This window comes from Aythya ferina (assembly GCF_964211825.1).
Source record: "Aythya ferina genome assembly, chromosome: 4".
Taxonomy (NCBI): Eukaryota; Metazoa; Chordata; class Aves; order Anseriformes; family Anatidae; genus Aythya; species Aythya ferina.
In genome coordinates, this window is record NC_140300.1 from 56,811,531 (window position 1) to 56,826,753 (window position 15,223).

The following is a 15,223-nucleotide window of genomic DNA, read 5'->3' on the forward strand; positions in this document are numbered from 1 at the left end:
ATGGCTCTGTTCAAGATATGCTTATTTCACAGTAGAAACTTAATGATGCAAAAAGACCACCTGTCTAACGACCCACCACAGCCACAGCTTATATACATTCCCATGTTTAACACCAAGGACTGACAACTGGACAGTTTAACAATTCAGTGCACTTCATCTTCTAAGCTAACAGAGGAGGACTTTGAAGCTGCTGGCTTTGCCTCCAGCCCCCGCCAGCCCTGTGCTGAGCACTGCCCCAGGGCAGATCCACTGGAGTGGATGAGTAAGGGCAAAATCATATATATATATGTTTTTTTTCAGGGGATTTACTATGTCTGCTATGTCGATGTTTTCAGGATTATATCATCCGTTTGACTTGACCTTCAGATGCATTACCTCCGAGAGCAGCCCCATGCTCTCCTGCTATATTTAAGTCAACCATTATGACTTTGGGTTTCATATCCCAAGGTGGAAATCTGAGCTAGGCTTAACTGAGAGAGAGGTGGAGAGAGATGCATCTGTGTAAACCTCTCTCCCTGCTGCAGAATACCACCTCTAAAGAAAAACAGCAAGGGAATGTGCTGCCCACCACATTGCTTTAACGGCAGAGATGCAGAGAGCAGGAGCTGGTAGAAAAGTAGTAGCTGTTGGAAACCTTCAGAAACACAATTGGATAAAATAAACTAACAAAAAACAACTAAGCAGTGGATACCATCTTCACCAGGAAAAGCAGAGAGGCTGTTAAATGCCAGGCTTCCTCATTGTACTTGCTCCTTAACCTGGTGTGTCCAGATGCCATTTCAATGTCCTCCAGTTTTTGGTGTGGAGGATTTCCATCAGTCCCCTCCTGCCCCAGCCCTCCCTCCAGCTGCGGTCACTGATGAAAGCCCAGCCCCAGGGGCACGCAGTGCCAGGGCTTGCTTTAAGGGAAAACAGAGAAGGAAAGGCTGGGAGAAGTAGGATGCTCTCACTGCTTTCCTGCTGATCCACCTTTCTTGGCACTACGATTGCTTATCAAAGAGCTTGGCTCTCTGACGGAGGGATCGGTAGGGACTGGGCTTGGCTGGCACTGTAAGGAGAAGTGGAGGTCTGCTGGAGATGAAGGAGTAAGCCAGAAACAGCAAGGTAAATGCACAGAGGTCTGCCTCCACCCCTGAGCTTCTCAGGAGCAGAAACAAGGGCGAGCCTCTCGGTTAAGTGTGCTGGGGTAAGAAGTGCTGGATGTCCAGGGATCTCCATGTGCACCCACCAGAAAAGTTTGCTGTTAGCCAGCCTGAATCCTGCTCCCATCACCAGCTCTGTAACTCTAGAGCAGCGACACCAGCTTTCCTGGCTGTGTTTAAAGCAGCACAAACCTCGTCTTCATGTTACAACTGCTGTAAAAGCAGGACGGGTCGGATTCACGCCTGGCGGAGCACGACGGCTGAGCGGGGGACAGCACTCTATTAATAAAGCTATTATTCAAATGAAGAACTTAAAAAACAAAACACACAGAAACAAAGAACAAAACACACACATACCAAAAAAAAAAAGAAAAAAAAAAAGGAGAAGGATCAAGTTGCTGGTGACAGTGACCAACATTGTTCGGGGATCACAGCGACCAGATCTGCTGGGCGAGGAGTGAGAGCAGAGCCAGGGCGAGCGCGCAGCTGCTCCGCTGGCGCAGCGGTGCCAGGGCGGCCGTGTTCCTGAGCATGCACTCCACCCTGTCCCAGGAGCCATTGTTTGGCAGCGGCTGTACTCCTGCGAGGGTGCACATGATGTTGTAGACATCCACAGACCTGATCGGAGGCGCTCGGTAGTTGGATCTGAAGTCTGCAGGGAAAGCAGGCGGAGAGAGGCGTTAACGGGCTCGGCCCCTGAAACGTGGGGCAAGGACTCTGCTGCCACGCCAAGGATTTACCCAGCAGGCTGGGATGCTCAGCGTAATTTGGAGTATAATTTGTAAGGTTATATTTGATAATTATAATCTATACAATTTGTGGCATGGCTCAGCAAACACACTTTAAATGCTTGCACTCATTATTTTTACTTCTAATCCAATTTGATTCCCAAACCGAAAACTACAATAAATAAATATACAAATACAGGAGCTACTTTGCTGTGTATACTGGTAGGTATAAAAGCCTGAAATAATGGTGTTTTGCACTCTTTTTTGCTTTCATTCCTGCCTGTTGCCATAGCCTAGGACTAGGACTAGGACTAACTTAATGGTTAAAGGGTCCAATGAAGGGGGAATGAGGGGCTTCGTGTCTGCCCGCCGGACAGGTGGGCGAGGTCTGCTGCAGTTTCAGCCTCCTCAAAGACAGCCCTCTGCATTAGTGAGTCCGAATCCATGAACAAAAGGAGAATTCATGTGTTTCAAAAAGAATTAAAAATTTAGGCCAGCCTTGGAAAATAGGCCAAAGGGATGGAGTTACTGTGTGAGACATAGGAGAGGGGCTGACCGAATTGCTTCACCTCTCTCTGCACTGTTTCTTCAGCTATGAAATACAGACAGAGATGGAAACCTTCACAGTGCCGACTAGGATGAGGAAATCCTGATATCTACTTATAATAAGTGCAATCTTTGAGTACCTCCCAGGCCCTGATGTGCCAGGGGCTGCAGGGATGCTGGGGCAGGGGCCATGGTGCTGCAGGAGGAGTGGGATGCCCCGGGTGCCACGGTGGGTGCCAGGGCCGGGACACCCGGCTGGGGCAGCCCCACTTGTGCCCCTGGTGGGGACGGGGATGGTGGCATCGTACCTGGCCCGTACGCGAGGAAGATGCCTCTCATCTCCATGAGCTCATTGTCATAGCCGTGCCAGCCGTTCTGCCAGGCCTCCCTCTTCCCCGTGCCGTTCTCCCAGAAGGGCAGCTTGTCCCTGCTCTGGGAAACAACAGCAGGGCACGTTAGTACCATGGCGTGCCACCCGCTGCCACCACGTGCCACCACGTGCTGCACCACCCCATGGGGTTAAAGCAAGGAGGTTCCTTCCAGGGAACTCAGTCCAAGATGCAACCTTTGCTCTCTTCCTTCCCCTGTCTCCGGTGTGGACAAGTTTTGTCTTCCTGCTTTAAGGAATTCATAAGGAATCGTAATTCTTGTTTTTCTTTCCCCATATTACACTCCTAAGCCATACTTTTAATTTCCTTCCTTAGTCTCTCCTGCTGCATATTAATAGCTCCTGACAGACCAGCTGTAGCGGTGTCGTTTCCTGCCCCTGGGGAAGAAACGGTCCTTAGGGTCCTCTCGAAATGCCGCACCAACCCACTCCATGAGTTCAGCTAGTCCCATGGGATGGCAGCCCAGGCGACACTCTGGATATCCCTAAAACTATAGTAGGAATCTCACTCACCAAGACAAGGAACATCAGTTGACAGTTCGTTAACCCCCTGGTGTTAATTTCTCCAGTGGTCACAGCAGGAGCTGCAGTTTCCTAAAGCCAGGCCTGGGCTTCCTGCTCCATCACAGGAGCACAGAAGATGCCCCGACAGAGTCTCCTGCATCCCACCCCGGGGCAAATGGTGCCACTACCCCTGCCCGGAGCATCGAGTCATTTCTGAATGTGTTTCCCTCCTCTGCCAGAGAAGGACATTCCCGTGCACAGGAGCACTGAGGATGGCAGTGATTATGGCTGTGAAGGGCAGCTCTTTCGTCTGCTCTCCACAGGAACCCCTGGAGTATCCCTTGTGTTTCTTTGTGTGTAATAGTCAGCAGATGTAGCAGATAATTGAACAATTTTAGCTGACAAATTAAATCTCTTTCCTTGTCTCCATCTATTTCCCTGACAGTGCTCAGAGCAAGGCAAGGAGAAAACAGACTCGTTTCCCTCGTCCTACCATAGCACCTCCGTACGTCGTGCTCTGCTTGGTGTGGTTCCAAAACAGCTTTCCACATACATCCCCTTTGCCTCTCAAAAAAAATAATTAGGCAAAGTGTGTTAAAAAGAAATGAATCAAACAGCTTATATCTAACAACTAGCCAACAGAGAGTTAAAACATCCCATGAGGGTGATAGCGAAGAGCTGAATATCCTCTCTGCAATGGCTTGGGCAGGAAGTATAATAGAAGGCTCAATTATTGCTTAAAAAATATGACAGGAAACTTTCATTTTCACATCCCATTCATGGATAATGAAAACGTACTGAGGATAAGGAAGATCTGACAGAATTAATGAGAGGACATTCTTGAAAATCAGAAACAATGGGAAGGAATGGGCTGAGAGACAGAAATAATTACCATAGCAGCAGTGTTTGCTGCACTGTTATTAAGGTTTGTCAGAGTTTCAATGATTTTTTAAAGAGCATTTTTTACAGAATATGTAAAAATGTTCTGTGTTGAATTTCATACTGTACAAAAGAATTTACTTATAGTTTTTCAAAAAAAAAAAAAAAATCAGCAAAAATGTTTCCAATGCTTACTTTACTAGTCTGAACCTTAACTGTGGCTTTTTAATATGTATTCTAACCAGAGGTGTGGTGCTCATCCATCTGTACCCCAAAACAACTGGGCTTTTTTAGATATGTATTTTTATTTAACTGTGGAAATCCCTGTCCTAAAGTCAGGTTAGTTAGCAAGAAATGTGGCAGTGTGGACCATCCTGAGCAAAGCCAGGTGAACAACACCTCTGAGGGTGGTGCAGGAAGATGCTCAGCTGAGTTCCCATGAACTGCAAGGCAATATGGCCTAATGACCATGCTGGGGCATTAACAGATAAAGATCAGGACTCCTTGGCTCTGTCACCATGTTACTGACAACGTAACCTCTGAGCTGTGCTGGGATGCGATTGATGTCTGCAGCGTGGAGATGGTCAGCAGAGATACAAGTACAAAATAATGATGATGACAATAATAATGATAAGGGGTAATAATACATTGGTATGCAAATCTCTTAATATGCAAGTCTGATTGTCTGCCTAACAGGCTCTCAGAATTGCCATGTGTGCACTGGGTATCTCTGAGGAGTAAACCCACAACCTGACTCTCTTTGTGGCTGGAAGACCTGGGAGAAAAGGGGTGTTTTTAGAATAGAGTCTGGTGGGTGGGAAGCCAGACAGAAAGAAAAGTAGTAAAGTACCACTGAATGGAGGGACAGTAAGATCTTGGAATGGGAGCAATCATTTTACATCTGTCAAGAGCAGAACTGAGAGAGGATGGTAAATTGGCGGGGGAAGAGGAGTAAATCAACACGACCATAATGGAAAATACAAAATGTCCTTTTTAAGGAACCATCATATATTCTTAACTTTGTCTAGCATCAGCATAGGTGTCGTGTCTTTAGGATCTTTCAAGCACACAATGTTTGATGTGAGCACTGCAGTCAGCACAAGTAAATGATGTAATATTTTGACTCAATGTCCAGCACAGAATTATATGTTCTTCTTCCTGAGTTCATGCATTGCACCTTTTCACATTAATGTCTTTTGCTTCTGTACTTTACCTCTGCTATGAACCATCCCTTCTCAGCAACAAGAGTTAGAGGAGAAACGAATTTTCCTTTTTTGTAGAAAAATCTCTCTGGAATATCCTGTATGTTATAAACATCCATGTGCTCCACAACTTTCAATTTTTGATATATCTGCAAAGAAAACAAATGTTAGGATACCATATGGCTATAAAGAGCATATGCACACCTATGGGTCTGTAGATACACATGAGTTTTTTAAATGTCTAATCCCCAGTTCATTTAATTTGGGACATTGCTAGTCCTAAAGTGATGGCTATGCAAAATCTCCTTATAAGTTTTTGGAGGTTCTGAAAAGTTGGGCCATAAGCAGATAGAAAAACTTAGGCATTATACACACTTATAATACATGCACTCACAAATGTATGCATGTAAGTATATAGACATACAGACACGGACCAGTGAAAACCAAACTAAAGGAGACCATAAGCTAAGTGGTGAAAAGAAGGGTGCTCAAAGACATGAAGTGGACAGATGAGGAAAGGGGATATTCTCTTCTTCCCTCCGTGTGCTTGAGCGAACAATTAATACCACCTTGCCTTGGTTTCTTATACTTAACCTCTCTATCCCTATCAAAGGGATTGGTAGTGCTTACTTCTCTGCTTTACAAGGATGCTGTGAGATTAATCAGTCAATGCCTGCAGCTTTGAAGGTGCACAATGCTGTGCTGGTGGCCTATTAATATTAATCATACCATCTGGAATACAATTATACAAATGTGGTTAAAGCCACAGTTATTCAGGAAAATATTTGAAATGCCTAAAGAAGATGTTCATGTGCCATAAAGAAGGCCGCTATTGGAGTCCCCAGAGCTTAAAACACTCTTTGCTTATATACAAATAATCTTCAGGAAGAAAGAGCTCTTCAAAGACTGCAACAAGAATGAAAGGTTCTTCATTACCCTTTTAGTGAAGTCTGCCCTGCATATGTGATGCATTTGTACACATGCAATCTGCATTGTCTAGCTGGGGTGCTTCATGCATGCATCTATCCAACACTGAAACTCCCCGCCCTGTCTGTGGTCACCAGAAAGAAGGAATAAGGGTGGGATGGCAGGACTCAGCCCAACCCTCCCACTAGTGCATGGTCATTGTGTTTCATCAGTACTTCTGGTGCTTCAAAGTGGCATAACTCTTAAATCTGATACTTCTACATTCTGATACGATCTAATTCCTGAACGGGGCTTTCCAAAGTGAGTTAGAATAGTGGAATCTGGCTCGTGGGAAAAAGAAAAATTAATTTTACTTAAAGTAGCAGCACTCCAGTAAGAAGTCCTAAAAAGAAATGAAGGAAGAAAATAAAACCATGATGTGAGACATTGCATTTTATTCTCCTTGGGGATATTAGGCTGGTTACCAAAAGAGAAGCATGTGCTTAAGGGCTTTGTCAGAAAAACAAAACAAAACAAAACATGTCAGTGTGAAGTGGCAATTTATACTTGTCCTTGTTCGATGGTCTTGCCTACAAAACTAGAGATCGATGAGTTAAGGCTGAGGAGGACATATATAAACTCTGTAATACCCTGCAGGAACTTTGAGGGATAGACTTACATGTGCCTCTAAGACAACTGTCAGTCCTGGCACTAATTTAAAATGTTTGCGATATCCCAGCTGTACAATTACTAGAGAGCCTTTTTGAGTGCAATTGGCAAGTGTTCTCTTCAAAGAATCATATGTCCTATGATGTACTGGAATTAGCTAAAATATAATATAGAAAAAAAAAATCACCTGGAGTGTGGACTGCCTGTTTTGTACATCCACTCATCTCCATTTTGAGGACAGCAAAAAAGACTTCTCAAGCACTGGTTTCTAGTTCAACTATAATTCACTAGTGTATTAGTTACAGATGTTGCATTTTCATTCTTTTCAAGTAGTTTCCATATTTCTTTCTGTATTGTTTTAATTTGCTCCTCAAAATCCTGCAGTTCTAGCCTTGGGCTTTTATAAGGGATTTAACCCAACATGCTTATTCATCACAATTCTTCAAAGGAGAATGTTGTAAAAATGGGCTTTTTTGGTAATTCTGGTATAATTGAGTTAATTCCTCAAACTCTGTAGAAGCTTACTGGAATAAGAATGCCTGACCTCTTCCAGATCATTTAAGAATCCCAGCTAATGAGTCAATAAATTGACTAATATATATAACATTTCAAAAAAGGATTTTGAGCGAAAATCTTCTAGCTATTTATCAAAAGCCCATAGTGGTGGGGGTTGAAAGCATGTATCTGTGCCAAATAATAGTGAAGGATTATGCTTTTGAGTTGTCTGGTGTGAATTCTCTTCAGTGATGCGATCAAAGTGTGGCTCCTGAGACGAACCTCAGGCTGATTTCTGCACACATCTCTGAGAACAGAATTCAGACATTATGACCAAACAAAAGAAACAATTGTCATAAAACCCAAGAAAACATGAAACAAATCAATACTGATAAGCTGTACTTACCTCTGTGTGCTTCTCTGGAACTGGCCAAAGGCTGACAACAGGACCCCGGTCCTTCATTTGAATGGTATCGCTCATATTGATGTAGTTCTTCAGCTCAATCACTTTGTCTGTCCACGAGATGTCTGTCATCCCATGGTCAGAGAAGAGGAGGACGTTGACATCATTCTGAAGGCCCTTGCTCTGTGGAGTGAGTGGCAAATTTTAAGCCCCATTTGACCTCCTCTGATTTTAGTGGAAGGCCACCAGAAGTAGTGTGGCTGCAAATATCCTGCAGTGAGCTCAGCCACCACTTGTAACAACAGCTGTCCGCTCTCACTTGCTGCCCTGGGAGAGTCTCAGGTTAGCACCAAGGAGAGATTTGGCAAAATAGACCCAGTTCCCCACTAAGTAAGCAGATGATACATCCCAGCCCCACAAACTGGTTGTACCACTTGGTCTTGGGCAGGATTTTATCCAACTGTTTGTTATCTGTAGGTCAAAATGGTTGTGGAAGATCAACTTTGTCACAGTACCACCTGTGGCAAAGGCCTTCTCTCTTCCCCTCCCAAACACAGCCACTTGGCGTTACAGCTCTTATGATTTAGTGAAGATAGAAATATATTTTCCTGCTGAAGCACATAGAAAACTCTAAGGTGTACTTATCCTTGTGAAAAGAGAGCAGAAATATTCACAGAATTGACATTTACCTGAAGGCTTGATATCGTCTCTTTCTCACCGCAAAATTGTTTGCATAGCGTTTTTTAAAACAAAGTTTCACGTACAGAGTTCTGAGTGGTACTATAAAAACTACCATAAAAGTTAATTGCCTGATTCCACAAACCTTACAAAACAAGTAGTTTTGATTCATTCGCCTGCCATAAATTCCAGCCAGCAACACAAGTTATAAACAGAGCAACACATATATTGGTTTATGGCTTCCTGGGGCTATTGGGGTAATAATCCACTAGGAGGATTATAACGCCATCTCCGAGAATAAGAATCGGGGGAATGGTGTCTTAACTTCCATGTGATATCAATAGCCTCTCTTTCTGAGGAAATAAAAATTTACAGCCAATGCATCCAATTAACAGGCATTAAATAGGCTCTTCATAGTGCCACAAAAAGCCGTTTTTAGAACTTTTCAAACGCTGTGTTATGGTCTCAATTAATTACCATTTTTGAAAAGGTCTCTCTAAAAACTGTTGTAATGGCAAAGTTACTGGCACTTGGGGAAGAGACACACATTGTTTGGGGGCTCTGAGATGACAAGCACACGGTGAACAGCAGATGCTGGTACTTTGATCACTACAGAACAGGTAGTGAGGATTGTAGCATATGGAAAACCAAAATCATAGAATCATGAAGGTTGGATAAGAATTCCAAGACCATCTGGTCCAACTGTCCCCCTACCACCAATATTACCCACTAAACCATGTCGCTAAGTACCACATCCAACCCAGCACCCAGGAGCTCGGTTTTCTGACATCACTGACCTTGATCTGGGTGATCATGTTGCTCAAGGCTTTGTCCACCTCCTTCAAGGCACTCTTCCGCTGCTCGGACGAGGGGCCGTAGTGGTGGCCTTCCACGTCGATGCGCTCGTAGTACACCGCGGCCATTTCGGCACTGCCGTTGCTGGAGGTTGGAGGGAAGGGAGAAAGAGGGGGAGAGGCTGAGGTACATGGGCCTAGGAGCCCTGACGTACAGGCCTAGGAGCCTTCCCCTCCCGGCTGGTGGAGTTACCAGTGCACTCTTCGCTAGGACTTAGAGCCCCCCCAAAAAACAGAGGAACATTGTCTGCTTCCAGCCTCTGCTTTTCTACCTGCTGCTGACGACTGGGCTTCTTATTCCCACCCACACACATTGGAGGTGCCAGGTAGAGACTGTCATGTGTGAACACAGGCTGGCCTGGGAGCCCTCTGCTACGTCTTCAACTTAGGAAGATGGCTATTCATTTAATGACAAAGAAAGAGCCAGAAGAAATACTGAGTTCTTCTTCCACAGGTCAACCCCCTTATTAAAAGGATTGTGGGAGTTACAAGTAAAATCTGGTTTAATTAAGGTTTGGCACTTTTGGCTTTCTCCTGTGTGAAGCCTTCCAAACTACCCAGGTCAACTCAGGACAGGCTCTTCTATAACCCTGCAGAAACCCGTGTGCTATGAATTGGGATGAGATTTTAGATGGGGTTTTTATTTCATCTGACCAATGAACAGAGGAAAAACGGGGTAATCTTAGAGCTGAACAAGGTTAGTTGGTCACACATTTCTGCACTGAATGTCCTCAGCCCAATTAGTAAGGGTAGCACATACATCAGTGCTTAATTACATTTTCATGACCACTGTACAATTCACTGTAAACCTTCCTGAGAGCAGTCGTGTGGATAAAATCACAAATTCATGCTCATGAAGTTCAAACAGTCTTTTTCTACTGTACTTAATATGTGCTAGGGTGTGCCATCCATAAGACATGCCCTGATTCAGATCAAGATCCCTACAAAAAGATGTTTGTGTGGTGTTCTGAGAGGTCTGACTTCTCTTACTAAAGGCTTGCCAGTAGTCTGGGGTAAGGAACGAGACAGAAGACAAGAATCAGAGGTGAGGAACTGGCTGAATGAAATTAGGACCTATCATTTTACTTGTGAGCTTGCTAAAGGCTGCTAAAGAGGTGTCCTGTAGGCAGCTGAATGTCTCTGCCTTGGGAATTTCTCCACCGGTCACCGCAGAGCAGTGCTCCTTCTCACTCCGCAGGATTTTAAAACCATTGAAGTGAAGCAGCCTTTCCCTTCCCCTTCATTTCATTTTAATTGTTACTTTCCATCTATATTAGGGAAAAATTAGTTTCTGAAATTTAACCCTGTAACTTCTGTGCTGCATAAACTCTCACTGAACCTATCGAAGCAGTTTTCTTCTGCTGCAGTGCCTGTGTTATTTCTCTGCTTAGACCGCTTTGTGTCTTCTCACCTGTAACTAGAAGATCATTTGATCCGGATAAAAATATTCATAATCATCATGCCTTTTCCCTCTTCCTCGCCCTGCTGCAGGCAGGGAGCTCAGTTCAGAGGAAAGGGAGCCAGGCAGAAATTCAAGAGGGGATGCTCTGCAAATTGAAATGGTTCAGGGACTGAGCCTCCCTGGGAGCCTCCCACAGGTCCAGTGCGATTTGTGGGGTTTGTGCTCTTCGGAAGGCTGTAGCTGAAGTTTACTGCAGACATCATGGTAACATGGATTTGCTCTCTTCCTGAAATTTCCAGCTTTCATTTCTTGTGAGCTGCCCTATTGACTTTCGTGTGTCCCTGCCCTTTTCACTGAAGGCCGCAGCAAGCAGCCTTGTGACTCCGGGTGAATTAGCTATTGAAACTTTTTCAATGGACTCCAGCTACCCAAAAGAGCAGCTTGAAGGGCTGGAGCTTTTAGCAGTTCGTGCTTTGCTTTTAATCGTGTTCACAGTTACAAAGCTGCAACCCTTCCTGAGCAGCCTTACGCATCTTCCTTCACAGAGACCCAGGCAGGAAGCTTCAGGCATATCCTGACCCATCCCCAGATGATACTCAACCAAAAATCTTTCTGTGGTAATTCTGTGTTTCTGCCAGAAATCAAGTCTGGTTTCTGTATTCAGTTTCCCATTCCCTTCTTTATTCACTGAATTACAACTTTTGCAGAAGTTCCACAAAAGCTTCCTATGGCACATGCCATATGAGCATATGAGCTCCTCATGTCACATGCAGATAACCTTAAAATGTAAGCTAAATCATTTCAGGATCAAACATCTCACATGAGACAGCTTCTCTCAAAGCCCCATGCTGTAAACGACACTGTGATTTGTGAGCATCTGTGCAGCAGGACCCGGAGTGCAACTGGGAGCCATGTCCCCAACAGCTCTGTCATCATTTTGGAGACAAGCAACACTCAGCATCCAAATACGAGACTTTTCGGATTAAACTGGATAAATGATGGAACCAAAAAGGTTTTAAAAGAGGAAGCTGATTTATAGCAAAGATAAGGCATGGGCTATGCATGTGGTGGTGTAGTTTCAACAAACCTAATCTTCCCTGATTTTACAAGCTATTGGGAACTCTCCCTTTGTTAATGTTTGGATGAGAGATGGTGCAGCTGGAAAGCTGGATACAGAGCACGCTGTTTTTCTAGGAGACATCAGAGAAATATATTCCCATAATACTCATATTTGCACAGAATTAAAGCCTGCTCCAAAAGCGCTGTACCTAAGATGTTCTACAATGCAGAAGGAGCCAAAACATTGGTCTTGTAAACAGGGGTCTGGAGTTGAATTTTCAAATTTCCTAATTCCTAAGAGCACTCTCTGCATTTCAAAGTCTGCTATTGCAGGTCAGTGAGAAGATTCTCACAGCTTGATATTGAAGTTTTTTGAAACAGCAAGGGAAAAAAAACAAAAAACAGCTGGGATGTCTCCTCTGTGTTGTGATCTACACATGAAAAAAGGAACACAAATTTCCCTCTAATCTTAATATAACTGCCTGTTCCTCTATATGAGCGTGTTTCTTTGACAGTATTATGAACCAGTTTTGGACTCCATCATCCTGTGTGGGAGCCAATCCTGAAAACTGTCCTACAGCAAGGCTGATAGTAAAACCAAATATTTACCCTTGGGGAAGGAAACACCACACTGCCGAGTTTTAATGACGTACCGGAAAGACTCGAGAGCGTCACTGATAGCATCTGCAAAGTTTTTGTCTGTTGGGACACTGAAGTATTCGCGGCAATAGCTTGGTCTGACTCCAAGGATTTCGACCTCACAACCTACAAATGAAAAATGTGCTAAGTTTTGCACTTTCATTACAGACCCCACGGTGTGGGGTCCAAGTTCACAGTAAATTCCCTGTGACATGACTTACCTTACACCTTCCGTGCTGGAAACTTTGTGGTTGGGAATGGGAAAGGGGAGAGGGGCATTTTGGATGAGTGCTTTTAGCAAAACGAACATTGGATCCTTTTATTTCCCTCTTTAAAAGGAGGTCTGTGTGTGACCTTCCCAGGACAAAGCTCCGATGGCCTCATGACAGACCCTTTCCACCTAAATCACTTGGTTGTTTTGATCTTAACTACTGTGGCCACGTATCCTCACTCCCAGACTTCCAGCATAATAGATTTAGATATTGTTCCCTCAAAGTTCAGCAAATACTTTCCACTTAGACACACTGTATCTTACATCATAATATCCTCTATAAACTCTATTTTATTATGTGATTCTGGCTCTCCACTATTAAATCTGTTTCCCAGGAGGTCTTGTTAAAACAGTATAAACCAATTACCTCTCTTGGTAACTTGCAGCCTTCCTTGCAAAATACAGTCCAGAAATTTGTGGCAACAAATCCTACAGGAGAACATGGCCCTGAACACACAAAAACTTGTTTTTGTGGTTTTCTGCCCTTTTGCTCTCTGGTTACTGCGTGCTGCTGAATAGCATTAATATTTAAAAGAACAGTGCTTTCACAAACACTGGATTCATGCGAATTATCTTTATAGAACCCCAGAGTCCTCCCATCACAGCTATGCATTTTCTGCTGTGTTGCTGGGGCACAAGGAGAAAAAGAGATCTTTTGGAAAATGGACTCTATACAGCAATACAGTCAGGTCAAAAAGGCAATTCTAAGCAGTACCCTGGATCTGCCTAGATTTGGGTCATTTTGCTTTTGCCTCTCCTTTGGGCTGGAAGAGAGGGGCATTATGGACCGTCAGAAGCTGACATGGCTTGAGAAGAACTAGGGTTGCATAGGAGGTGTAAGTCCAGAGGGGGCACTAGGGCAAGCAGAGCTACTTTCAGAGGTGTTTTGCAGTGGTTTAATCACTGGCACACTCAGTAAAGAGAATTTGCCTGTGTCATGCATTTCAGCCCATGTGAGCTCATACTGCTGAGATGCAATACTGGGATACAGGGAAAAGCAAACATCTTGCAAAATAAGCTGACCAAGAGACTTGGCATTGCAGCGGGAATTGCAATAGGCAATTACGAATAATGCAGTACTGCAACATGTGAAATATCATGAAATACCATGCTTTTGGCTTTGTCCAATTTAGGATACCATGTATCTCCTATTTGCTCTATTTAGGCCAAGATTTGCTGAAAATAGGCCTTCAGTAACTGCACAGCCTACTTTTGGGAATCTGATGCTTATGAATCAGCTGACAAGCTTGAACACAGACACCCAATTTACATGCTGAAATGATAGGTGACCCATTTCTAAAGGAGTTAACTCTAGCCCAGTTTCTTCTGCTGCAGTGGCCATTACAACCTTTCACCATATAAATTCACACATCTTCAGCTCTGGCTGAGCACATGCCTATTAGCAGGTCCATGCAATGTGGTCTCACGCCCATATGACATCTGCCTGGCTGGGATTTTGGTCAATGAAATTCCTGCAATCAGTAGCATAAGACACAGTTGCTCAAATGCACTCTTGTGCTTGATGTCCTGGGTGCTACCAGCAGCAAAACTCGAGTTTTTAGGCTTCTTCAAGGCTGGAGACAATGCAGCACTCCTCTGTGGGTTTAAGTGGTATTTCAGGACAAAACTGGAACTTCATGGCCAAATTGTCCTCTGACACTTGAGTTTGGGAAAAGACTGGCTCCAAAGCCATCTTGTGGTAAGGACGCATTTGGAAACACAAGGCTAGTCATGACTAAATTGAGAAATGACGCCTAGCAGTTTAGTTTGGGTGGATAACTGCTCATAACCAATGACTAATATAATGACTTTGCCTCTTTTTTCTCTTCAGATGCTGACATCAGATTATAATTTTCTCAGATACCATTCCTCAGAATTACTCACAAAACAATTTTCATTGGCAGCATCAACCTCTTGGGGATCTGAGATATTTTTGATATCTCTATCTTTGCTATTTCTAGATTGTCAAGGGATAAGCATGAAATAAAAGACTACAAAAGCAGCAACAATTAGAAACAGTTTTTGGCCACTAAGCATTGGTCTTCAAGCATGCAGTTCATTGACAGCAACATTAAAAATTCAGGCTGCCTAGATTAGACATCAAGAACTTGCATGTTGTTTTTTGTTTGTTTGTTTTTGTTGTTGTTTTGGAATTTTTTTTTTGTTGTTTGTTTTTTGTTTCTGTGTGAGTTGTTTTCTTTCTTTCTTTGTTTGTTTCTCCCTGTAGTGAGCAGGACTTAAGATTGGATTTTCAATGTTCAGGCTTGTTAAAATTCCAAAATACCGGCCTGGAAGACCCTGTAGTAAATTATATTTTGTGCTGGTGGAGGCCAGGACAGCTGGTAAATTTTCTCATTTAAATATAATGGGAAAGGATATTTGAAAGGATTTGGAGCCAGACAAAGGGAATGTTAAGTTTTTTCATGGTACAAATAGATGAGTTGTGTTGCTGAGATTT

The 15,223-nt window shown here is 43.7% G+C and overlaps 1 protein-coding gene across 1 annotated transcript in view; it reads right to left on the reverse strand.

Moving 5' to 3' along the window:
• Positions 1–1,420: 1,420 nt before the first annotated feature.
• The window catches only part of ENPP6 (ectonucleotide pyrophosphatase/phosphodiesterase 6), a 29,280-nt gene continuing 15,477 nt past the window's right edge, over positions 1,421–15,223 (reverse strand). Inside the window, exons 3-8 of the mRNA XM_084518510.1 lie at positions 12,509–12,620; positions 9,338–9,479; positions 7,866–8,045; positions 5,401–5,538; positions 2,725–2,848; positions 1,421–1,794 (exon numbers count right to left, since the gene is read on the reverse strand). Of these exons, the coding sequence (XP_084374636.1) occupies positions 1,571–1,794; positions 2,725–2,848; positions 5,401–5,538; positions 7,866–8,045; positions 9,338–9,479; positions 12,509–12,620 (920 nt within the window). The 3' untranslated portion in view covers positions 1,421–1,570. The remainder of the gene's footprint in view (positions 1,795–2,724; positions 2,849–5,400; positions 5,539–7,865; positions 8,046–9,337; positions 9,480–12,508; positions 12,621–15,223) is intronic.